This window comes from Triturus cristatus, chromosome 12 (assembly GCF_964204655.1).
Source record: "Triturus cristatus chromosome 12, aTriCri1.1, whole genome shotgun sequence".
NCBI classification, from domain to species: Eukaryota; Metazoa; Chordata; class Amphibia; order Caudata; family Salamandridae; genus Triturus; species Triturus cristatus.
Genome location: NC_140595.1, coordinates 127,302,212 through 127,327,684, shown reverse-complemented (window position 1 = coordinate 127,327,684; position 25,473 = coordinate 127,302,212). Strand labels below are relative to the sequence as shown.

Here is a 25,473-nt window from a genome sequence, read left to right as displayed (position 1 = left end):
GGACACATACTATATGTGGCTGCTCAAGGTTGAGCAGGTTTTGGGCCAAAGTTGTAGTTCTGTGTTTTTTTCCGGAGAACAATGCACATAATAGTGGGGGCAATTGGATGATAGACTAGAAAGTACAAACTAATCTGGTTTTTCATCACGGCATCGGTCTTCAATTGTGGACATGCAGTTAGTATAACGTGTTTGTAAATAGTGTAACCTTGATATTAAAAATAATTTCCCATGTATTTATAACTCTTTCAGGAGCATTGAATCCCCTAATTTATGGTTTGCTGGTGCTGATTCCCTTCGTCCTGATCTGAAGCCAGTGCCAGAGTTACAGAACTGGCAGGACACTGTTGGACGCGATGTTGCACCCCATCTACCACAGAGGGAAAGGGCTAGGCAGGACGCCATACATGGTGAGCAGTCCAATTCATTGTCTGATTTCTGATTCAGGCTTTTTTGGTTAATGTTTCAAAGCATTGTTTGAATTTTATTTGTTTTCTAATGAGAAGTTACAGCTGCAAAATAACTATACTATTAAAGATGAGGGAGCAATGTGCAAGAATTGCTTTTCCCAAATTGAGATTCTTACTGAAAGTCTGAAACGCAATTTGGAAAATGCAATCCCTAATCCCTAGTGGGTCACAAATTGACCTTCCTCATTAATATTAATGAGGTAAGTCGCAGTATACGACCCATTAGGAATGATAGCCATCACATGGATGATGGCCTGCTGGGGACAGCACACCACCATGTCTGTGATTGCTTTTTAATAAAGCAATATTGTTTTCTCTAAGTGCAGCCCATTTACTTTCAAGGAAAATAGAAAATGAAACTTTTAAGTTTTGTGGGATCACTGCCTACTCACAAAAAATATTTTTGTTTACATTCTCAAAAGGGATGGGGATCTTTTGTGTACCCTTCCCATTTGCAAATGGTTACCACTGCATTTTAGTAGTGGGTAAAAATGCATGTTTTGCAACCTGTAGTTCGGCAGCAAAACATTAACACTACTGCAAATTGATAGTTGAAAGGGACCCCTAAACACACTCCTTCCAACTACCAAATCGCTGAATCAAATTGCAATTCGGTAGTTACTGAATTGCAATTTGGCATTTGTACTATAAAACATGTTGTTGCTGTTGCAAACAAGCTGATTTGTGATTCAACCTGTCTATTACCTCAAAAACATATTTGACATATGGCCCTAAGCCACCATTTGCATTACATTGCCTTAGATGCACGGGAGCCCATTTATTTTGGTCACTGGTATAGTGAGAATTATTCTAAAGCAAATACCCTTTCTCTCAGTACATACTATGCCTTACTGGAGAGATCCGCCTCAGCAATGAGTCTGACTGGTTTCCAACCACAACTGTACTAGTAGGCAATTGTTCTTTAAATGAGAATTATAAAAAGCTTGGTGTAGCAGCAAGGATTCTATTTAAAAATAAATAGCCTAATATCTTGAAAATATTGATTCGTGCTTGCACGGTATCTGGGAAACAAAGCTTCCAAAAATTGTACTGAATTTTTTTTCTCGTAATGGAAAATACATAAACACTCACTCCACTTTTTATACAAAAATAAATCTGGAAGAGAGAAAGGGAAATGTGGAAGCTGAAGTAAATGGCTATCTTGATGAGTTACCTTGCATCATATGTGACACCTTCTGTCAGTTCAAGCTGTTGAGTTAATAGCATGTTCTGAGACTCAATATTTTTAGCAAGGGCTCAAAAAAACTCAGTAGGCACCCTACCATTGGCTAATAAGATAAGACTGTGCTTTTATGTGGGACCGTAGCTTGGTCAGTAAGATTGAAGGAGGGGGTGAGCATCAGATTTTCCCAAAATGAGGCTGGCATATAATGTTTAAATACATCATACGAAAACCAGGGTGCATAAGAGGGTACTAAGGGGCGGTGGAAAGGGAGAGGAATGCAGATCGGTAGGAGCACCAAGGGGGAAAATGCAATATTTTGTAAAATAACCAACATTTTTGAGGACGTTCGAAACAGAGTGAGAGAGTGTGTGCGTTTTTGTCTGCGTGTATGGAAAACTTCCTGTTGAAATCCGACTGACACCTCACAATACCCGACTGAATGCACCTGTCCCCAACTATTTATCAGAAGATACATTTATTACTGGGGTGTAACACCTCAACCCCCCCCCCCCCCAAGCTACACCCCTGCTTTTATGCTTTAATGGCTCTAAGTGGTGCTTAAAGTAATTTGTCAGTCACTATGTCCCTTTGAAGTTAATGTATTGCTTATGAGTTAACTCTGACCAGGGTCTGACCTCTTCCGCGTGTTAGTTTTTCATGTGCTGAGAAGAACCAAAATCACTCCATGGATCTGAGCAGAGAAATGCCATGCTCATAGTTGGCCTTTGTATCTTCATCCTTGTTAGTTAGGGATTACTTGTGTGACCTGTTACCTGCAAATAATAATAATTCGTTTTTATTACAAGGGTGATTCTCTCTAAGCTGCCTTTGAATTAGTGCAAAAAAACAGTTGATGGACCGAATGCAGAACAATGTCATACATTCACCCCAGTAGAGAGATCTGGGCCTAAATCCATTGTTTTTTTGCTCACCATGCCATTCCAGTTTTAACCCAGCCATGTGCAAATCAGTCTTGAGCCTGTGCCTCATGGGAACAGTCCAGCCCGAACTGCCAAGCCAGGTCCTCCCTGGACTGGAAACAAGCATCCTAGGACCGGTTTCGGGGTTTCACCCCTCTTCAGCCAGGATAGCTTGATTCCAGTGGCATGGAGAGCAAGGGACCCACGTCTGGGGATACCCTTCCCACTCGGGGTGACATAGTGGTAATTCCAGGGAGCATTCAGTTACACATGCTTAGTGGCCCATGTCAAGTACTAAACCCATAGAACCTTCTGGCTTAGGAGAAAACTGCATTCATCACGAGGGGATGCTAGAGCCATCACTTTTAAAAGAAAAAGAAACTAAAGCAGTTTGTGGCACTCTTAAAATCAGAGACTGACGGAAAGCGCCGGGCGTAACATGGGTCAACTCTGCGGCACTTCAGTCACCTGAAAGGATCATCTCTAAAAAGTGAACAGGCTCAGAGCAGAGTTTAACTTATAACATTAGGGATGGCAGACTGCCAAATTGGGGAATAGTTGGTCACAGAGTCAGTAGCATGTTAGATTTTCTTCTGGAATTTCTTTTTACATTGCTGCCACATTCTGATAACTCTTTTGACAGCACTTCTTTTGTTGCCAAAACACTCTTTTGTTTGTTCCCAGAAGGCATCACAACTTTTTAAGACTCAGTCCTATTAAGACAGGTGCTATTTTTCAGCATTTTTGTTGAACACTGGGATCAGGACCTCTGGCTGACTTCTCTGGGCTCACTGTCCTCAACCAGTAAATACTGAAAAAACATCTGGAAATTATTGATACTAATCTTCCTGTGGAGCTGTGGGTTTCACAGTTGTCTAGCACAGTCTTTCTCAAACTGTGGGACAGAGATTCGCAAGCCAATTCACGAAAGTCTAGCAATCAATTAGAATACCTTTAAATTCCATATGTCTCTTGTCACATTTGCTGTACTGCAATGACAGAGGTCAAATGTCAAGCTCTGCCTCCTGCCAAATTGCTGCTTATATTTTTTAACATTGAGATTGTTTTTTACAAGCCCCTCTCACTTGCAATAAAGAAAAAGTACAGTGAATTATGTGACAACCTTGATGGGGTACTGGGAATGTGAAAGGAAAGCCTGCTGGATGGCATTTGAACTGTAACACAAGAAAATGTAAATACCTGTAAATTAACTTTAAGCAGTCATTTTACTCTAAAGCAAAACTTAGGTAAGAATAAAATTAGCTGTGGAAACGATCTCAAAAACATACTACACTGATGAGGCCTAAACCAGGGCTGTGTCCTTGCCCCAACACTCGTCAATGTATATACCGCAGATTTGGGGAAGAAGATGTGTCAAAATGCAAACCTCGCAATCCCCAATATTGGCCCAAATAGAGTTCACTTATTACAGTACCTAGACAATTTGGTAATAAAGGATCACACCAAAACTGGACTACAAAGGGGACTGGATGCTCTTAACATCTAGAACGAAAGCAATGAATTGGCTGTGAACCCAAACAAGACCTTGGTGATGGTTTTTGGACATAAAGCAAAAACAGCTTTACTCAGCTGGAGACTGGGCGCCTAGATTATTGCCACCAGAAGGACGTACACCTGCCTTGGGGCTTGGCTCAGTGATACTGGGAAGGCAACTTCACACTAACAAAGAATGAAGTCCAAGGCTCAATCAACAATCAATGCTTCATGCAAACTTCCGGGTAAGCTGTGCAGTCCAACAACGCTGCCAAAAAAAAAAAAAAAAAAAAAAACCTATATAAACACTCACATACAGTGGAACTATATCAATTGTACATACACTCCGGGGGGTGGGGTTGGGCTAGGGGCATCACATACCGGGTTCCGGTTGGACTTGGCAAGGGTTCCCCAGGGGGTAGGGGGGGTGCGTGTAGGTCACTGGGTTGTAGGGGTAAGGTTAGGGGTGTGGGTTAGCATTAACAGAAACATTTCCTCGTTTTCAGTCTGGTCCCAGATTCAGTTTTGTAGATTTATACTTTCCTTTGTTTTTTCCTGGAATGAATTCTTACATATCTCACATTTTAATTCATTTAAAGGGTGGAACTTGAGCTATGAGTGATCTCAGGATTCTCTCCTGGAATGTTAATGGTCTGCGTACCAAATCAAGGGCAAACAGAATTCTTCAGTACCTTCGTGATGTTGATGCGCAGATCATTATACTCCAGGAGACACATCTAATTGAAGAGGAGATGTTGGATTTAGTGAAAAGGAACAGGTGGATTGACATATCGGTATCCACCTCCCAGACTTCGAATACGAGGGGTGTTACAGTTCTCTTTAAAAAATCAGTTAATACTAGGATCATAACCTCTAAGGTTGATCCGGGAGGCAGATGGGCAATTACTCAGGTGGTTATTGGAGGGGTAAACATAACACTTGCAGGTTTTTATGGTCCCAACCAGGATGATCCTGCTCCTCTAGAGTCTCTTTTCTCAAATTTGCTACATTTTCCGGATCCCATAATCCTTTCAGGAGACTTTAATATTGTACTCGATCCATCTTTAGATAAGATCCCTCGTAGTAGGCAGTTAGCTCCATCTAAAGCCAGAGCTCTTCTGCAGAGTTCTATGAAACAATACGGGTACGTGGACATCTGGCGGGCAAGAGCTGGTACGAAACTAGGTTTTTCTTTTTACAATCACAAGTATCACCATCGTTCTAGAATTGACTATTTTCTGATAAGCCATATCTTGGTTGATTCAGTAAAAGACATCTCTTACCTTCCTTCGCATCTCTCTGATCACTCTGCTGTTCTTTTGGAACTGGTCGGTGTAACTAAACCTCTTACCTACTCTTGGTCATTTGACAGATCTTTACTTTCCTGTTCCCAAGACGTACTGTCTATTAGATCAGAAACCATTGATTTCATGCGTATAAATATTGGATCTTCAGACCCTCGTGTCGTTTGGGATGCATTTAAGTGTAGTCTATGTGGAGTGATTAAAAATAAGGCTGTACATCGTAGGAGGCTCTATGTCCAGGAGGTAACATCTATTGAAGCAGCGCTTCTGGAAGTGCAAGCAGAAATTAATGTTACCAACAAAGATCTTACAGATATTTATTCTCCCCTCCAAGAGAAGTTGGCTTCCCTTAAAGCAGGTTTATCCGACATATTAAATACACGTATCTTGCAAAAATGGGAAGCGAGTAAGCTGTCGCATTTTGAATACGGAGAGGGGGCTGGTAAACTGTTGGCCTGGAAGGCAAAGTCCGACAGAGCGCGTAACATTATTAGCGAGGTAACAACCATCCAGGGGACTGCTTCCTCTGACATAGAGATTAGAACCGCCTTTAAAAAATTTTTTCAGAACATCTATTTCGAGGACAAGAATATTGACTTAGCAGATATAGAGAGTTGGCTAAGGGGTATCTCTCTCCCAAGACTCTCGGATCTGCAACGCGATATGTTGGAAAAGGAGGTAACCAAGGAAGAGGTAGAAGCAGCAATTTGTGCTAGTAAGAGGGGGAAAGCTGCTGGTCCGGATGGCAGCAGATACCAGCAGAACTATATAAGATCCTGGTAGAAGAAATTTCTCCCTTTCTTACAATATTATTTAACCATATCATAGTAGGAGGGGCCATACCACCAGCTACTTGGAATGAAGCTTCTATTACCCTTATATTAAAACCCTGTAAGCCTCCCGATGACTGTGGTTCTTATCGCCCCATATCCATTTTAAATGCAGACTACAAAATCTTTGCCTCCTTATTGGCTAGTAGACTGGGTCAAGTCATACCCGCGTTAGTTCATCCTAACCAAAAGGGATTTATTAGAGGCCGCCAGCTCTTCGAGTTAACATACGATCTAATTGGAGCAATAGATATGGCCACCTTGAACGCAGCCCCGTTGGCCATTCTCACGCTCGACGCCACCAAGGCCTTCGATAGGGTTAATTGGTTGTACCTGTCGGGGGTCTTGGATAAGTTTGGCGTGGGGGGAAACTTTCAAAGGGCTGTACGGTTGTTATATAATTGTCCAACAGCTCGGGTACTTGTTAATGGAGGTCTCTCTGAATCATTTTCCATCTCTAGAGGGACCCGCCAGGGCTGTCCTCTCTCCCCTCTTTTATTTGACCTCTATATCGAACCTTTGGCTCAAAAAATTCGTGAGGAACCTCGTATCAAACTTTTAGATATAGGGAATGGGAGAAGAAAGTCGCGTTGTACGCGGATGACCTCATGGTTATGACAGCAGACATCGATACTGCTTTCCCGGCAGTTATCAGTTTGGCAGCTGAATTTGGAAATGTTTCCGGTTACGAGGTAAATCCTGCCAAAACTGAAACGTTGGTATGGAATGATGTCGGGAGCAGTTTTAGTAACGGTTCGAATAAATGTCTTCGATATTTGGGGTTAAATATTATTAAAGATATTACTTTGATCGCGTCTAATAATTTTGCCAGGATCGCAAAGGAATGTCGGAAACTGATGAGAGCTTGGGTGCATCTTCCTCTTACTCTAATTGGCAGAGTTAACTTAGTCAAAATGTCTATCCTTCCCAAAATCTCTTTTTTGTTTAACACAATCCCTCTTTATTTTGAACCTGCTTTGTTGTCTAAACTTCAGGGTGAGATCAGTTCTTTCATCTGGTGCAATAAAAATCCAAGGATAGCTTGGAAAAAGATAAGGCGTCGAAGGGAGAAGGGGGGCTTGGCAGGGCCCGATCTACAAATTTATGCCTGGGCTTTTCAGCTTTCCCATTCACGTATGCTCTTAAAAACTCCTGCAGGTGATGGGATTGGCAACCTGTTTTCTACTTTGTTGAAGAGCGAAGGAGCTGGGCAGTCAGGTTTCTTGTTTAAGTTTGGAGACCCTAAATTTTTCAAAAAGGTGAAGTTAAAGATTTTACAGGGCCTGGCAAGAACTTGGGCAAAAATTAAATTTTCTACTAAACTAGGGTATTATTCCAGCAGAGCTCCCCTCTGGGACCTTCCAGAGTCCCCAAACTGGCTAAGTGATGCACTTGCAGTACCACTCAGGGAATCAGGGATAGCTGTTTGGGGAGATCTTTTTGTGGAAAGGATCTTGATCCCCTGGGAGGATTTAGTTCGTAAAGTTGGGCCCAATCTTTCAAGATTTAAGTATTTACAAATAGTAAGTTGGTCCCAAGCAGTAACATCACGATCTACACGGCTTGATAAGTTTGTCCTAGGGGGAGGAAACTACTTGGAAACTCTTTTGGTTGATCAGACTCCTGCAAAAAAAGAGGTTTCACTATGGTATTCTTTAATATTGGATGAAATGGACGGCGAATTTGATCTCCCAAAACAGCTCTGGAGCTCTTCACTGCCAGCCTCCAATGTTGAAGACCTCTGGTTGAGGTCCTGTAAATTGTTGTGGGAATTAGTCAAACCAGCTTGGCTTCGCAGGAATCACCTGTTCACTTTACATAGAGCTTATTATTCTCCACAAAGACTTTCGAAATTTTCTGCCGGAGGCCCGGTGGCTTGCCCGAGATGTGGACTTATGGAGGCGGCTGATACACATATGTTCTTTGAGTGTTCCCATTTAACTCCTTTTTGGGATGCAATTAGTATCAAACTCTCGGCCAGCCTGGGTCGCCCAATATTAATAGATCTGAAACTTGTAATTTTTGGAATAGCAGACAATTTTCGATCTATGGCTGGTAACCTACTATTTTACGCAATGTTAGCGGCTCGAAGAGAAATTTGTAAACGTTGGAAAGAACCTGCGCCACCATCTCTTTTTGAGTGGCGTAGTTCTTTGCTTCAGCTCTCTAAACTAGATATAGCTAGGGCCGGTAATCGTGACAGGAGAAAATACTGGAGGATGCTGGATGGGACTGTTTGAACTTGCTGTTTTTTTTTTTTTCCCAGCTCCGATGATTACTCTGCCATAGTGCCACCTTGCTGTCTTATTGATGGTCTCCCTCTCTCTCTTGCCCAGGCGCACATATCCTTTCCAGCATGAATAACCACAAAGATGGTTAACTTCTGTCAGCTGGCTAGCAAGGGTTGAGCTGTTAGGGCGGCCGTGGTGGCTGTAGGGCTTCTATATTTGATCTCCCTCCGTTTGCCCTCCCAGCAATTGCTGCGCCAGCACAGCGGTGCGCCCGTAGCTCCTGTTATCCAAGCAGCGGCTTTCAGTAGTCTGGAACCATGGCAGTAAATGAGGAATAAAAAAAAAACAACAAAAAAAACAACGCTGCCAATCCGGAGGGTGATACATTTCAAAATACCGGCGATAGCAGGCTATGCACAACAAGTGTTCCCTGATCTAATGGGGAGTTTGCATGAAAACTCCCAGTGTCAGGTGTACAAACATATCTTTAAGTTACCTATATATGCCGCAACAGTCTGATCCGCCTGGAGTTAGGCCTTGTCAAGCAAAACAATGAATGTTTGGGAACACAGGCGAAACATTATTACCAAGTCATTAAAGCACTCACAGGATGCTCAAAAAGTGTGCTTAGACCAATATACGAAGGAACGGCCAATCTGCTGAACAGCTACATGCAAAAAGCTGTGGGGGTACTCGGCTTCGCAATGGAGAACAGTTTTTTGGAAGGGATGAGCTATGCTGCAATTAAGAATGCTATGAACAAACAAACACACTCGTCAATTATTACGGCAAGCAGACAAACTTAACTATCTAGCCAAGGGAGGGCAACAAGGTTTAATTTCACCATAATAGGAAAATAGAACACAGCCATGTCTGAACCAAGCACTGGAAGGTAGTTCCTAAAAGACATCCAATGGGCCAGGCTGGTGCCCTTGAGAACAATAGAGCTAAATACCGGTTGGAACTCTTTGGCACATATAACCAAATGCAGATTTTGTAAGTATAGAGAGGAGTCCCTGCTCCACCTGGTTTGCTGCTGCCCAGGTCTGCTATACTATGTCGTAAAACCCATGCTTCCATCAAAAGGGTCCCGGACATGCACGGAAGCAGTATCAGTATCGTTCTCCAGCACCTCAAACTAGGCACATTTGGGAAATACATGGCAGAGGTGCGTGCCCGGTTGTCCAAACAAGAAGGGCATGATGACTTTACTGTGGCCTGTACAAACAAACCGTAAGCAACTAATCAAAACTTTGAGTGACCTAGGAGGCAAAGATGTCCTCAGGCAGCTATAATACACACCTTAGCATGCTATTACAAGCACACTAGCACTTCAATACCTAGGGCATTTGGCTAGGACACAACTGAAATATTGAACAAAAGGAACAGCTGCTGTTAGTATGTGTTACTGTTTGTTTTATGACTAGGAACTGCATACAACTTTTAACTGCTAGTTGTCAAGTGGTGTTTTTAGTGGGCATATATATTTTACTGTTTTTCTTAAATATTAGGCAATGAGCCCAATTTTAAATGGGTATATTTACAATTGCACTATCTTTGGAATATTGCAAATGATTTTAAGCAATCACGCAGTAAAAACTTTCATTCATTCATATGTGCTAATCTGGCCAGAATACAGCGAGAACTTGAGTTTCTCTTGCGCACTGAGGTGTATTCGAGAGCACACTCGCCTGCCAACCTAAAGATGTTATTAAAGTCAAATTCATCTTCACTTAAATCTATAGGAAGGAGAGCAAAGAACTTGTCACCCATATTCACCAATGCCACTATGAACAGGATGAAAAGGCAGGAAGGTTACTGCGTGAACTCTCATATTCCGCGTCTGGCCAACAGGCTAGCTGCATCTAACCAGTATGCATACGACATTGTCCTGTTAAGTAAAACAGCAATTCAGCATTGAAGATCATTAACAGCCCTAGCTTGTTATACTGGAAAATATGGCCTGGAAATAAACAATAAGAAAACAAAAGTTGTGATCTCTGTGGAAACTATAAATCAAAGGGAAATAAAAATATTCATATGAGATGCAACTTTATCCCTCACATTAGTTCTATAAATGCTTTTCTGTCCTTAAGTAAGAAACCGAAGGCTCCCTCCCTACAGCCAATCCTAATTGTCATCAGCAGCAACCTCTCACCAACACTGTGTGATAGGTCTGAGTTACTGCGAGGGAGAGACGCAAAGAATCTGAACATTTTACACTCAAAAACATGTAGGCGTCTTTTCTACCTCCGGCCGAGCACATCTGAGGTACAGATTTGCTAGAGTTTGGGCTAGTGAAGTAGGTCCTTGTTTATCAAGGAGTCTTTACCAAAACTAGGCAAAAATGAGTTCATCACGACAAAAATCCTTGGGGCACTTGGTATGGGCAGAAATTGCCACCAGTAAGAATGGAACTCATGGAGAGAGTACCCGGAAGAATCTATGCCCACTCTTAATCTTAAATACCTGTGGGGCACGGCAATGCCCTCTGCTTCAGTTAAATGCCAGAAAGCAGTAGGTCATGCTTGATTGGGAGCGGGCGGGTTGGGAAGGAGTGGCTTACTCAATGTTGAGGGCCCTGACTGTTTGGTCGACCCTCTAGGGCCGATCAAACCAGTAATGCACACTCTCCCTTTTCTCCATCTAGGCTGCATGCAGTCTACATGGAGAAAATGGAGAGTGTTCAGCCTACATGGAGAAAATTGTCTCCCCCTAGGTGCCCGGCTGGGCACTGTCCCTACTAATCACAACGCTGTCATTGCAGGGTTGGGATTGGCTGAGGGGAGAATTCCTGCTTCCTGTTCGTTAGAAGAGCAGGAAAACGGGACCCGGCCAGGAGCCGCGACGTCACGGGACCCGGGAATGTATGTTTATTTTTTTTACATATTGTTTAGTCACCCCCCCCCCCTCCCCGCCCAAACCCCTGCACAAACCCTCCATCCACCCCTCCACCCTCGATTCATGCCGGCCGCGACTGATTGGGAGGAAATTGCACTGACGTGCATTTAACTACCTATGCATTGTACAAGCTGTAAGTCAATCTTCAAATGGCACACACAGCTGAACAGTAAAACTGGCAAATTTATAGATTGGTCTACATAGGCCTCAACTCCCCGAAATAATTAAGTAGCCCCTGCAGGAAACATTACTGCCACTTTTCGCATCTTTACCTAAAGAAGCTTTATTCTCTTTTAGCACACACCTTGGCTGGGCACTCAAAGAATCAGACAGTTTACAACTGCACATTTGCACAAATCCAGCCCTTTACCATGTATTTCATTTGTATTCTTTGTCAGTGTGTTGTTACTTTTATTTTTTATAGCCGGTATTTATTTTTTGAATTGTTATTGTTAGCTGACAAAGTAAACATGCCTTTTTATACATGCCATCGTTTTAGAACAGGAGAGTGGAAGATTTTGTAGAAAAAATAAACTTGGGGAAATGGATTTTTCACATTGATTTAAATTGAAGCCGAGGCAGTTTCAGGCGGGAGACACCTCAAATAAAGCGATGTTTGTCTTCAAAGTGCGTGAGACTCCCTCCTGAGTCGGGTCTATTGGCATGGGTGCTTCCTGCAGACAGCAGGCCTTTTCCATCTCGGCTCCCATGAACTGAAACCACAAAAGGCATCTCATACCAGGGACATCTTAAGAATTTTAGGGGCCCTGGGCCAAATATATTTTTGGGGCCCCTGTTCAGAACAGCTTTGAATTTATGATCCAATTTGAGCCCCTGTTTCCCACACAGTTTCCGCTTCCTAGCCTATATATTCCCGATCTAAATGGAAGCGCACAGCTGACAGCGGTAGGATATAGTGTTTCCTGCCCTACTCGTAGGTTTTTTTAATACTTTTTAAAATGTATATGTGTGGCTGAATTACTCTGTGCTTTTCTCCTACCTACGAGCACTTGCACTTTACTTGATTCTGCTTGCCTACACCTCCTCAGCTGCTTCGATTCGCATCTCGCTTTTCCTCCAGCCCTGGTCCGCCGCGGCTGATACGCCGATTGTGCGGAGGGCTGTGGCTACTATAAGGCTCCTCACTTCCACCCACGTAGTTTGCACTTCCTCAGCTGCATTAGCGATCCAGTTTGCATCATAGGCATTAGTCGATATATTCCTGATGCAAAAGGATGCGCACAGTGGGCGCGCCGCTGGCACGTCAAAGGTGCACCAAAGGCAAGCCCGTCTGCGCCTGGTGGCGTCCGACGCAGGCCATGCTGCCCAGTTCCCCTCCGGTGAGTTTCTTCCACTATATTACAATGGGGAAACACTGCTTAGTCTTAGGCGGCTACCATTATGTCAGTGTACAGCGGCTGATCCGAGCTTGGAGGTAGACTTTCGATGTAATAAGTGCAACTGGTCTCTCCTACAGCCCAGGAAACCCACACCCAAGATACTCCCATGCAACAATAAGTGTAAAAACAATAAGAAAACAAAGGACTTAAAGGCCACCCTTTTAAATTGTCGCTCTATGCAAAAGCATGAACCACACATTTATGGTCTACTTTTAGACGAACAGCCTGATCTTTTATTTCTCACGGAGACCTGGCTGTCTGAAGTCTCCAACCCTACTATCACCTCGGTCATCCCTACGGGTTATAAAATCCTTAGGAGGGACCGACCGAGTGGGAAGGGGGGCGGTGTCGCCATAATTTATAATCAAATACTAGACTGCTCTCCCATCCCAATGGAAAACATCGAGGGCGCAGAGTCCTTAGACTTCCACTGTACCTTCTTCCCCATCATAGCATAGCTGGTTTTCTAATTTACAGACCTCCCAGTGCAATTGGAAATTGTATTACTACGCTTAATTCAGCCACCACCTCCCTGGCCTTAAAATACAACTGCCTTATTCTGGGAGATTTCAATATACGTATGGACAATGGAAAAGACCCTCAAACAATTTCCTTGTTGGAGACGCTGCAGGCCTGCAACACGTTTCCATCAATTTCTTCGGCCACCCATGAGAAGGGCCATACCCTAGCCAAATCTTTCACAACTTTGACATATCAGTAAGCCTACCTCTTCCCATTATCTGGTCTGACCACCTCCTATTAAAATTTGTCATTCCCAACTCTGCCACAGCCCCTCGGGCTAACGCAGGGAAGAGAGTCCCTAATTACAGGACATTCCATAAAATATCCATCCCGATGTTAGCAGACGCCCTCGGTTGTTCCTCACTGGAGCGGTCTGCCTGCCCCGACTCGGACGCCCTCTCAATAGATTCATGGCTCCGAACTAACATTGATGCACCTGTACCAGTTTTTTCCTGCTCCTTAAAGATTTCGCCCCCACCAGCTCCATGCTTTAACGATTCCCTCAGATCTAGCAAAAGAAATTGTAGAAAAATGGAACGTAAATGGCATAAATCCTATCTACCTTGGACAGGAAGGTGTATAAAGACAACTTAAAAGCTCATTACAATCTCGTGAAGGCACCCAAAAAAAACTTCTTTAAAACCAAGATAGAAAATGCCCAAAATAAGAGTAAGGTAATCTTTAGCGTAGTTAAATCCTTTAACGCCCCGAAAGCTGGCACAAAGGAAGGGCCATGCACGCAAGAATGGTCTAAGCAAATAGCTCAATTCTTCCACAAAAAGATCCCTGTGATCGAACAAGCCTTCACTCACATCTCAGAGGAAGAACTGACCTTCTACCTTAGTTCTAATAGCAAATTTCACCTCTTGGATCCTCCATCTTTACTAGCTTTCCTTGAGTTTCAGCTTGAAGAGTCACTGACCCTTCTCCAAAGCATTAAGTCTGGTTCTCCTACCGACCCATGTCCAGCGAATATCCTGAACCTATTAGCTTCCACCATAAACCTCACTGTAAACCAGCTCTTTAATGCTTCCGTATCCTCAGGCAACATGCCGAAATTATGGAAGAATGCTAAGATTCTTCCACTGATAAAAAAGGCTAACGCCAAACCGACGGACCCTGCCAACTACAGGCCAATCTCCCTTCTTCTGGCCCTCTCCAAAGTATTAGAGAAGCATGTAAACAAGGCCCTCCAAAAACACATTGAAGATGGGAAGCTCCTTCATGTTCCCCATTCTGGTTTTAGGGCTAACTACAGTACGGAGTCCGCTCTGCTGGAATTGGCTGAACATCTCACGGGTAAGCTGGACCAGGGAGGCAAGGCTGTTCAGATACTGTTCGATCTGTCGGCGGCCTTCAATACGGTCCCATTTGAGAGGCTCCTGGAGAGACTTGCTAACACCCAGGAGCCTTAACATGGATGTCATCCTTCTTGGCAAATGGATCTCAGGACATCTGGCTCCCCCTTTCTCATCCCCGGTTCCAGCCATGATGTCCCTCAGTCCTACCCTTTTTAATATATATCTATCCCCCCTTGCATTTCTGGTAGAGGAAGAGGGCGCCAAAATTGTTTCCTATGCTGATGACACTCAGCTGATTTTTACGTGTGAAAACTTTGACGGGGCATTGATTAGGTCTTGCCTCACAAAGGTTTTTAACTGGCTTAAGATCAGTCAGCTGAAGTGCAATCCTGACAAAAGTGAAGTTGTTTTCTTTGGTAATCCAGAAACGCCTGACTGGAGCTCTTGGTGGCCAAAAGATCTGCCACCCCACCCGCGGAAAAGGAAAAAGTCAAAAACTTAGGAATTGTCATAGAAAAGACAATCTCCATGCGCTTTCAAATCCAAATCTATCTGGCGCTTGCTTTGGCATACTAAAAAGTGCTAAAAATATTCCTGCCACTGTTACCGCTTGAGAGCAGGAAGATCGTGATGCAGGCTCTGGTGACATCAAAGCTTGACTATGTCAACAGCTTGTACCTTGGTCTTCCCAAATCCCTTATCCAGCACCTACAAGTGGTACAAAACGCAGCGGCCAGAGCCATCCCGAGACCTAAACCCAGATCTAGTATGGCCCCTATTCTCAAGTCTCTACACTGGCTCCACATAAAAGAACGGATCGACTTCAAAGCGAGGACCATCTTCTTTAAAGCTTTCCACGGCTTATGAGCTGGCTACCTAAATAAGCGCGTTAATCGCTATACAACAGCTAGACCCCTAAGATCTTCAAATGCCAACCTAGCCCTCGTGACTAAAAAATGCTGTGGCCGCACTGGAGGCAGATCCCTCAGCTTTCTAGGCACAAAATTGTGGAATAGCCTCCCTGAGTCACTGAGACTAACCACAGACCTACTCTCTTTCAGGAAAAACTTAAAAACCTGGATTTTACTAACTGATGGGTCTTTTACGCACGTTTTCCTCCTGCTGTCATGCGCCAGGACACTCTAGTCTGAGTAGTTGCGCACTTTATTAAATACACTATTTCATTTCATTAGGTCCCTGACAGTGCAAAGGAACACTCGTTCAAATTCTAAGGGCCTTATTTATGAGGCCTTGCTTCACTTTTATGCCGCAAGTGCATCACTTTTTGTGATGCACCGGCAGCGTAAAAAATGTGCCATGTTGCTCCATATTTGCAAAGTGACGCATCTAGGCAGATGCATCACTTTGAAACTCCTGCACCACATTATACCTGCACCAGGTATAATGTATGCAGGGTGGGTGTTGCCCCGCAAAAAGCCTTGTAGAAGTGGCGCATTGAAATCGATGGGAACTCAGTGCGCCACTTCTAGGATGCCATTGCCTCAATATCTTACACCTGCCTCACAGCAGGTATAAGACTGATTCAGGCCCTTTCGGACACATTGCTGGAGTTGGGTCTATTTTCAGACACACCCCAGCAATGCATCACTTTTGCGCCTACAGATACTTCAGAAATACTGACGTATCTGTAACTCCTTGCGACATGATGCGTCATACAGTAAATATGACGCATCCATCATGTAGCAAGGAGGGCGCACTGAGAATTGACGCATCCCTGTTTTCACACAGCGATGCATCACTTCTCATAAATAAGGCCCTAAATGTGTTTACATCCAATATTCAGGGATAGTTATGTGTGTTTTCAATATTGTAACACAGCAGCAGCTCAGCAATATTACTGCAAATAATCTCTGTAACGCCCTCCCATTTCTTATATGTAAGGCCTTGTTTTGATCTAAAAGAAACTTTTTTATGTATATTGCATGAAACATAAACATAACATTTCTCTGCAAAATGGCTATACTAGACTCACAAATAAGGTACATAAAAAAAATTAATTAAAGGAAAACAGTATTTAAAACAATCTGTTTAAGAATATTCAAGGTCATTAGGGCAAAACTCTGGAGAATGGAGCTGACTCTGTCAGGGGGCCCCCTGAAAGGCTGGGGCCCTGGGCCAGAGCCCACTTTGCCCATGCATTAAAACGTCTCTGTCTCATACTCTACCACATGGCAAAGGAATACAATGTTCCTTCTGCTTCGAAATAATGTGGCAGCTCACTGATTCGGTTACTGTTGCCTGAGCCTTTGTGCCTTCATTTTCTGGACCTGGTGTCCTTTGAGGACATCTGTGCTGGATACTAACAGGTTCCATTTGTCCGAATTATTGCACATTGTTTCCGGCCTTATTTAAAACTGTCCTTCCTTGCTTACCCCAAACCACGAACAACGATCATGGACGTTTACTGCCCTCAGTGGAGAACAGCTCTTTCATTATATCTACAGCTAATGCTTTGCTAAGAAGAGAGAATGTCATGGTAAGAGGTGCTACAGAATCTTTGCACGAGGTTGCTGCATAATGGTAACATTCACACCTCTTTAGGCTGAAATTGCAACATTGTATCAGCCTAGCAGAGCTGGAAGCCGGCATAAGGATGCAGTGTGACTGGGACAATTTAATCTAGAATCTTCAAAATGTGGGCTGCATAATGCTGTGTAGACCCCAATTGTGCTCTGTGGTGCTCTGAATGCCTATGCGCATACAGACCTCTTGTGCTCTGTGATCCTCTGAATGCTTATGCGCATACAGACCTCTTGTGCTCTGTGATCCTCTGCATGCCTATGCGCATACAGACCTCTTGTGCTCTGTGATCCTCTGAATGCCTATGCGCATACAGACCTCTTGTGCTCTGTGATCCTCTGAATGCTTATGCGCATACAGACCTCTTGTGCTCTGTGATCCTCTGCATGCCTATGCGCATACAGACCTCTTGTGCTCTGTGATCCTCTGAATGCCTATGCGCATACAGACCTCTTGTGCTCTGTGATGCTCTGAATGCCTATGCGCATACAGACCTCTTGTGCTCTGTGATCCTCTGAATGCCTATGCGCATACAGACCTCTTGTGCTCTGTGATCCTCTGAATGCCTATGCGTATACAGACCTCTTGTGCTCTGTGATGCTCTGAATGCCTATGCGCATACAGACCTCTTGTGCTCTGTGATCCTCTGAATGCCCATGCGTATACAGACCTCTTGTGCTCTGTGATCCTCTGAATGCCTATGCGCATACAGACGAATGAGCTCTGAAGGTACAGAGATCAAGAATGGCCACCTTGCATTTACATCCTGTTGGGGCGATAAACAGTGACGCCAGTGCCTAATTAGTAAAATAAATAAATAAAGAAGCTCCAGGGCTCTCGCCAAGAGGCCACTGCAGCCTGCACCACACATTGCCCCTGCCAGCGCTGCCAATGGCAGTACCAACACATTCACTAACCATCACACTCCTACAAGTGTGACAATTCAGACTATTTCAGGCCCCAAAAGCTATAAGAATGGCTTGGGTGGCACGTAATAGTCATTTTTATTGTATTTTGAAATAATAATTTACTGTTGTTGTGATAATGTCTAAACTAGCCTCACCGCGCCACCTTGTGGTAGACTGCCAAGCTCCTGTGTTGACAATTAAGTGCTGACTAGAAGGAAGCGTCCCTACTTGGACAAAGAAGCATCCCTCTGTCAATTCGAGACCACCATTTATAGCAGTCGGTCAATGCCAGTTATCTACTTGCCCACCATACACATGTCGCCTGGGATGTGGCAAGTAAAGATTTCAGGGCCCATTTGACTCAAATCATTCTGGGTGGACAGGATGCAGCCAAATATTTAATTCGGCCTTTCCAGGATACTACCAGCTGTTTTGTGCCAGCAGTCAGCACTAGAGTGATGCTTTGTCGCCACACGCAAATGCGATCTGCATGCTTTTCTGGAGATGTGCAGGCATCCTTCATGGATATGCCTTTTAATGAATCCATTCTTTGTGGCAAAAATCCTTATTCCACCCTGAAGATTTTCAAGTATAGCCAGGTGACAGCACTCTCTTTAGGCCTTTTGACACCCACACTAATCAGTTTTGGTCATTCTGGGACTATTTTATGGGTTGGCATACAGACTGTGTCAGGTCCCCCACCTCTGCTCCAGTCCCCTTTGCCCTATCGTGGCCACTGACTAGGGGGAGGGGACGTGGTCATTTGCACTGGCTTTCCTAGTTCACCTCGCCTGTGCATCATCAATCTTCAAGCCTCTTTGGTTAGCCCTTAGAGGCACACAACCACCTTGTGGCATGCAGGATTTGAAATTTTCTCCCAGTCCATTACATCTGACAGATGGGTACACCAGCATACTCCAGTTTCTCCCATTTCTTTGCTGTTTACCACAGCTTCTGCCCGTCTTAGTGCTGCTCTCAGAGGAGCACCTCTACATTTAATTGATAGAGGAGTGAGCTCTGCTGTCCCAAGATGTGATTTAGAGGGTGACAGCCTAAAAAATAAGGACGGTTGTTACTCCCACTTTCTCCTTGTGCCGAAGAAGGATGGAGCCTTCATCCTATTTGTATCATCGCCATCTAAATGCCGTCCTTCGGATGGACAAATTCAAAATGCTCCTACTGGACAACGTTCTGTCTGCCCTAGATCTGGGCAGCTGAATAGTAGCCCTGGGCCTACAGGATACCCACTTTCATGTGACTCGTAGTACAAGGTGGCCAGGAGCATTCTCAGCTGGCAGTGCTCCCCTTTGGCCTTACCAGTGCCCCTGGTGCTCACAAAAGTGACTTTAGTGGTCACTGCTTATCTTCAGAGATTGGGGATATCAATTTTCCTCTAACTAGACGACTGGCTGGTTGAAGTGGGCTATCCTCAGTCAGCAGTAAACCACCTCTGACTGCAATACTGTTGACATCGTTTGGATTCTCGATCAATGAGCGGAAGTCACACTGGACTGCTGCACAGAAACTTCCTTTTAAAGAAGCTATCCTGGACACAGTGTAGTTCAGGGTCTTCCCTCTGTTGCAACAAGTCTAGGACATTCAAGCTATGATCCCGATGTTTCAGCCTCAATCCTGAATCTCAGTTAGTGCAGCACCTGCTTGTCCACTTTGCCAGGTGCATATGCTGGCTGGACAGTGGAATCTGAAGCCTCGGTCGGTTCAGCACCAAGGGAACCTTGACTGTGGGATCTGAAGTCTCCTGGGTCCAGCTCCAAGGGAACCTGGCAGATATCATCCAGGTTTCTGAGCTGATTGCAAAAGATCTTCAGTGGTGGCTATCAGACCACAGCCTGACCAGTGGCAGACCCCTTTCCCTTTTCCACCAAGAGCTGACTGTGGAGACGGGTGTGTTACTGCTGGCTAGGGAAGGCCATCTGGGAGAGGTGGAGATCAGAGGACTCTGGTCTCTTGTGGAAATAGAGCTCCACATAAGGCGCTGAATGCTTTTCATCAGGGCAAGGCTGGTACAGGTTCTCATGGACACCACCACCGCCATGTGGTACTACAACAAGGAGGACAAAGTGGGGTCCTTGGTCCTGTGCTAAGAGGCTCTGCATGTCCGGAGTTGGCTGGAGCATCAGGGTACTTTCCGGATCATGAACGTCCTAGCAGGTTGACCAGTATATCCGTGGATGCCTGGTGGATCCCAAATGGCAGTTGCGCTCTGTGGTGGAAAAGGAAATCAGACAGTGGGGAGAACTCTGGCTGATCTTTTCGCCACTGTTGAAAATGCAGTGTCAAAAATTCTGCTGCGCATTGGAGTTTCCCGGAATGCTGTCTCTAGGATATGCATGCAGGCTAAAATGGAGCACAGACTCCTGTACACCTTTCTGCCACTGCCGTTCTTGCCTCGAGTTCTGAAGAAGCTCAGAAACAACCTCTCCCAAGTCATCCTAGTGGCGCCGTATTGCACAATACTTCCGGGCATGAGTATCTGTCCTCTGATTGGGATACCCCTTGAGAGGCTCTTCTGTCGCGGCAGCAGGGAATTCTGCATCCGAACCTGCACAATCTACACTTCCTTGTGAAGAGAATGAACAGCAGGTGTTTCCTGCATTCGATCTGCCACCTGAGGTTGTGAATGTCATCCTTGCTGCAAATCTCTCTGCGAAACTGTACTTTTTCAAGCCAAATGGTTGGATGTTTTATTGTCTGTTCTTTCTTTGGCCCAGCAAAATTCTTGCAGGTGACTCATAGATTAGTTGGCCCTTTCATACCTTTTGTGTTTTCCTGACCAATCGCCATTATTTAGGTCACCTCCTGTGATGAGTTTTATTCCCAGACAGTTTGTAAAGCCACACAGGGCTTGGAACCCAATGAGCCCTTGCCAAATGCCCCCATACGGTGCAGAATGAATGCAGCGAGTGAGCCTGAGCACTACAAGAAGGGTTGGGGGGGGGGGGGGGGGGGGAATTCTCCCCCCCAAGGAAATGTGGACAAAAATGGAGCATTCTAAAACACATTTTTCCTTATCTTTTCAATTGTATTAGCTTTTAAAGCAGTGTAAATAATGACCTAACTGTGCACCAGGATACAACAATCTTTGTTGGGCCTCTCACTGACTCCCTCCCTATCACCCTCCAACAGTGCCTAACATCTGCCCATAGCCCCTCTCTCACATTTGTTTAATTTGTTTAATAGCGCCTCCTAAACCGGTGTATGGTGTCGGAGGACTCTACATCACACACAAATACAGAGACAATGAGCAATACGTGTGTAAATCAGTGTATAGGAAATGTAACAATGCTTGGTGTAGAAAAGCACAAACCCTGGATTCGGAACATAATACAGTGGCTAGGGTTGGCTTTACTAATAAGAATTTATTTCTACTCACACAAACCTTTTTAGAAACATTAGGATAATGAAAGACTCAAAAAATATATATAACTTCCCAACCTGTACCATGCAGTTTCCGTGTAGCTCTTTGATTACACTTCATAGCTCAGATTATGAGAATAATTTATGAAATGAACAGTAACAAAAATGCCCCTGTGCCAAAAGCAGTAACCCACTAAGCTATGCACATACAATACTGTTCAGTTATCTGCATGGCACACGTCCTTTGCTGCAGGCATGTTAACCCTCTGCGCTACCTTAGATGAGTCAAAACTGCCACTAGACAAAACTCCTATCTCTCTCTAGTAGGTACATTAATCACCAGAGTTATCTTGACACTTTTCTTGTTTCCTGAAAACTGCTGGATATACAAGGAACTCTGCAATGGGTGCTTTCAAAACGACTGCACAGCTGCAAAAATGTCCCCCACTAACAAACCTGCCCCCCACCCTTCCAGCCTCCTGAGGAAGCGCCTGATGCCTCGTTCGTCCAGTCCAGCCTTGGTACCATAGTGGGATCTCTATTTGTTCCTGATGCTCCTCTTGTGCACCATCTTCAAGCTAATGCATAGCTACTCCATGCCTCTTCTGACTCTCAGAACTGTCTGACTCCCTGCCGTCGCTTCAGCTTATCTCGTGAGTGCGCTCCAAGCTCTCTTGGTGTAGCCAACGTGCCACCTTTTTTCCAGACAAACTAGTGTTGAGAACCAAGTTTGTGACTCCATTTCACTCCCATCTTTAATCCTCTTCACCACTTCAGAGAGGCGGAGAGACTTCATCGACTGGACCATGAAAGAGTCTTAAGCTTTTATATTGATCTTTTATTTATTTATTTATTTATTGATATTTTACCCAGTGGCAGTCGCCACAGGGCAATTATAGTTAGGTCAGTGTTTCCGTAGAAAATGCTTTTTTTGTGTGTTGCTAATAACTTTGGTGCCATTTGACGAATCTCACAAAACGTACTCTTGTTTTTGCCTAGTTTGAGCATGGAAGGTTTGGGGTGATCCATCAAGCAAGGCCAAGAAAAAAGGGAGCTCTCAAAACACAAAATCCCCATGTATTTTCCATATACTTCTTTAGCCAGCGCTACCGCAAAAACTGCTGAAGGGAATTAGACCAAATATCACAGGTAGCCAGGTCTTGGTTCGCAGATTGTGCTTTTTGCAATTTAGTGTCTATCTATTTAGTCGTTTTTAAGATATTATGGTTTAAAAATATTTGTTTATGTGTACAGTTGGGTTCAAGGGATGCTAGCGAGAGTCCCTCAAACCTATTTCTAAATAATGGAGTGTTCTGACTGGTCCTGGGAGATTTTTTTCGCATGGGCCCATTCGCTTCCACGGGAGTGGACACTCTGATTGGCTGCCAGCTGCATGAGAAAAATGTTGCTGGAAGACTCAGGAACTTAGGGGCTCATTCATGATGACGGACGGACATCAGTCCGCCCGCCATCGTTGCGGTGCTGGGACCGCCCTTCAGAAGTGCAGCGGTCCCACCACACATATTAGGATGCTCCCGCCACACTGGGGGCGCATCCTGGGCTTTTAACATTGTGGACGGTGCTGCTGACTGCAGCACCGTACGCAATGTCAAAAGTGCTTGCACTGCATTTCCCTGCACTACGTGGCAGGCACCATGCGGTGCCTGCCACCTGGTGCATGGAAATGCAGGGGGGTACCATGGGTACCCCCCAGTGCACCCCCCACACAGAGGGGGCCTGCAACGGCCCCCGAATACATCCTCCACCTGTCTGACAGGCTTAAAGGGATTCCGTAATCCCTACGGCGGTGCGGCACTGCCGCAGTGCTGCCCTGTGTTCTTGTACCTCAAGGCGGGCAAAAAAGGACCACCTTGCGGAACCATGGCGGACGGACTTTCGGTCCGCAGCGGACACTTTGGGATTCCCACCACCATCCTAATTTAGCATATATATAAATATAAAAGGGGGTAGGCCTCAGTAGGCACTGTGTGGTGGGACCAAAAGGACCCTCCTCACCCCTTACCCTGGGAAGCCCATCCCGAGACACAATAGCTTCCCTGCCTGCACTCCTGTGGGTGGGGAAACTCTTGACTGTTCCTTCTTGGCAGAACAAACATGTAAGTCTGCTCCCAGCAGGCAGGAGACTTAAAGATGCTCCCTCCAGCTTGCGGGCAGGTGTGTGTTCTGTTTCCCTGCTCTCAACCCAGCAGGCAGGGAAAAAGAAATGATATTGCCCCCTCCTGGAGGGAGCAAGCAGAATACAGCTGCTCCCTCTGGGATGGAACAATGCCGGCTCCCTCTGGGAAGAGGGCCACATGCTCCCCTCCCCTTAATTATGTAATTTAGATCCAGGGGATCGGTTCCCCAGGGCCTAACAAGGCTTGGGGAGGGGTTTCCTAGGGCCCATGAAAGATCAGGTATGGGTGCAGTGCAGCACCCCTCTCCTTTTATTTATATGTGGCATGGGATCCATGGGGCCTAATAATATGCGGAAAGGGGTGCTGCACGTCCCCTTTCCCTTTTTATTAGAATTTGGTGATGAGGTCTCCCAGCGTTCACTGACAGACTATATAACAATAAATATTGTGCTACCAAAATATTGTGTCAAAAATATTGAAAACAAAAATATTGTTTCCTATACAGATAATGGTACCATTATCTGTATAGAAATCAATATTTCTGGTGCGGTTAGTGTGCCCTGATTTATACATGAGCTCATTCATTCACCATTCCAGCTAGTGTGAATGGGGGAGGCAAGGGAACTGCATGGGGATGCAGCCGGTTCTTGTGACTGGGAATCTGGATTCTTTAAACAATCCACTAGTGCCCCCAGTCTCCGACTGTGTCCAGCGTGCCTATGCCCCTCCTAGCATCTCACAATAGGACCTCTCCTTCATAGCTAGCCCATCTCCCCAGTTCCTTTCTCCAGGAAGTCGCTCAAGGCCCCTAGGGTACTTCCAGTTTCTGGTGATTTCCCTCTTTGCCACTACAAATGCTAGATCGTGGAATCTACTTGTGATCTTAGATTTGGGTGTGTTTGGGAACCAGCCTAACAGACTGTGGCTCGGGGAACAAGGTACCTTTTCCAATACCTCCTCAGTGGTTTTTGTTACCTCAACCCAGTAATGCTGCAGATTCGGCCATTGCCATAGCATGTGCATGAAATCCGCTCCTATCTTCCCACATCTTTGGCATGCTGCGTCGTTTATGTTAATGATGCGGTCAGGGGTGAGGCCGGCCCTGTTGAGTACAAAGAAATTAATCAATTTGAATCTAGAGTTCAAGGCTACTTTCGGTATCCTTTCTAGTATTTTAGTCCAGTCACCTTCAGGAATGAGACTGGGAATCCCCAGGTCACCCTCCCATTTGTTGCACTGTGTGTCGAGTGGTAGGAGTGTATCTTCCCATATTGCTCTATAAAGGGCTGTTACTGCTCTGTAGGTGCCCAAAGATACCACAATGTATTTGCAGGACCTATGAGGTTGTGGTTCTGTCTGACTCATGTTCCAGTGTTTGCGAAATGCCATCGTTACTGGTTTGTGAAGGAGGAAGTGGCCTTGCTGCAGGTCAAATCCATTTGGTGCAACAGTAGGGTAAGAATTGGACTCAAGAGGGGTAAAATTTACTATTCCCACTCCAGTCAGTGTAACAGTAGGGCATTTGTGTATGTTTTAATAATTCACATAATTATAAATACATTACACATTTTAATTAAAATTATTTACCAACTAAAATTTCATATTTACCTAAATAACTTCCCACCCTATACCTACACAAACCCAACAAACCACACCTAAAATATAACCTAAACAATATAATCATTACACATTTTACATAGTTAATTATCAATTAAATAATGAATTAATTCATAAATTATTACCTAATTAACTTCTTACCCTATAGCCCTACACACCCAACAGCCTGCACCTAAAATATAACTTACAAAATATAATAATTGCACAATTTACATAACTATTTATCAATGAACGAATTAAAAAATAATAAGAATTAATTACTTATTACGGAATTAACTTTCTTCCCTATACCCCTACAAACGGGACAACTCACACCTAAAACATAACTTGAA

At 44.5% G+C, this 25,473-nt stretch overlaps 1 protein-coding gene across 1 annotated transcript in view; it reads left to right on the top strand.

Annotated features, from left to right (window-relative positions):
* Window positions 1–25,473, top strand: part of LOC146772865 (rho guanine nucleotide exchange factor 11-like) — a 260,444-nt gene that overhangs the window by 9,275 nt on the left and 225,696 nt on the right. The window contains 1 exon segment of the mRNA XM_085637039.1: window positions 253–410. Coding sequence (XP_085493165.1) covers window positions 253–410 — 158 coding nt within the window.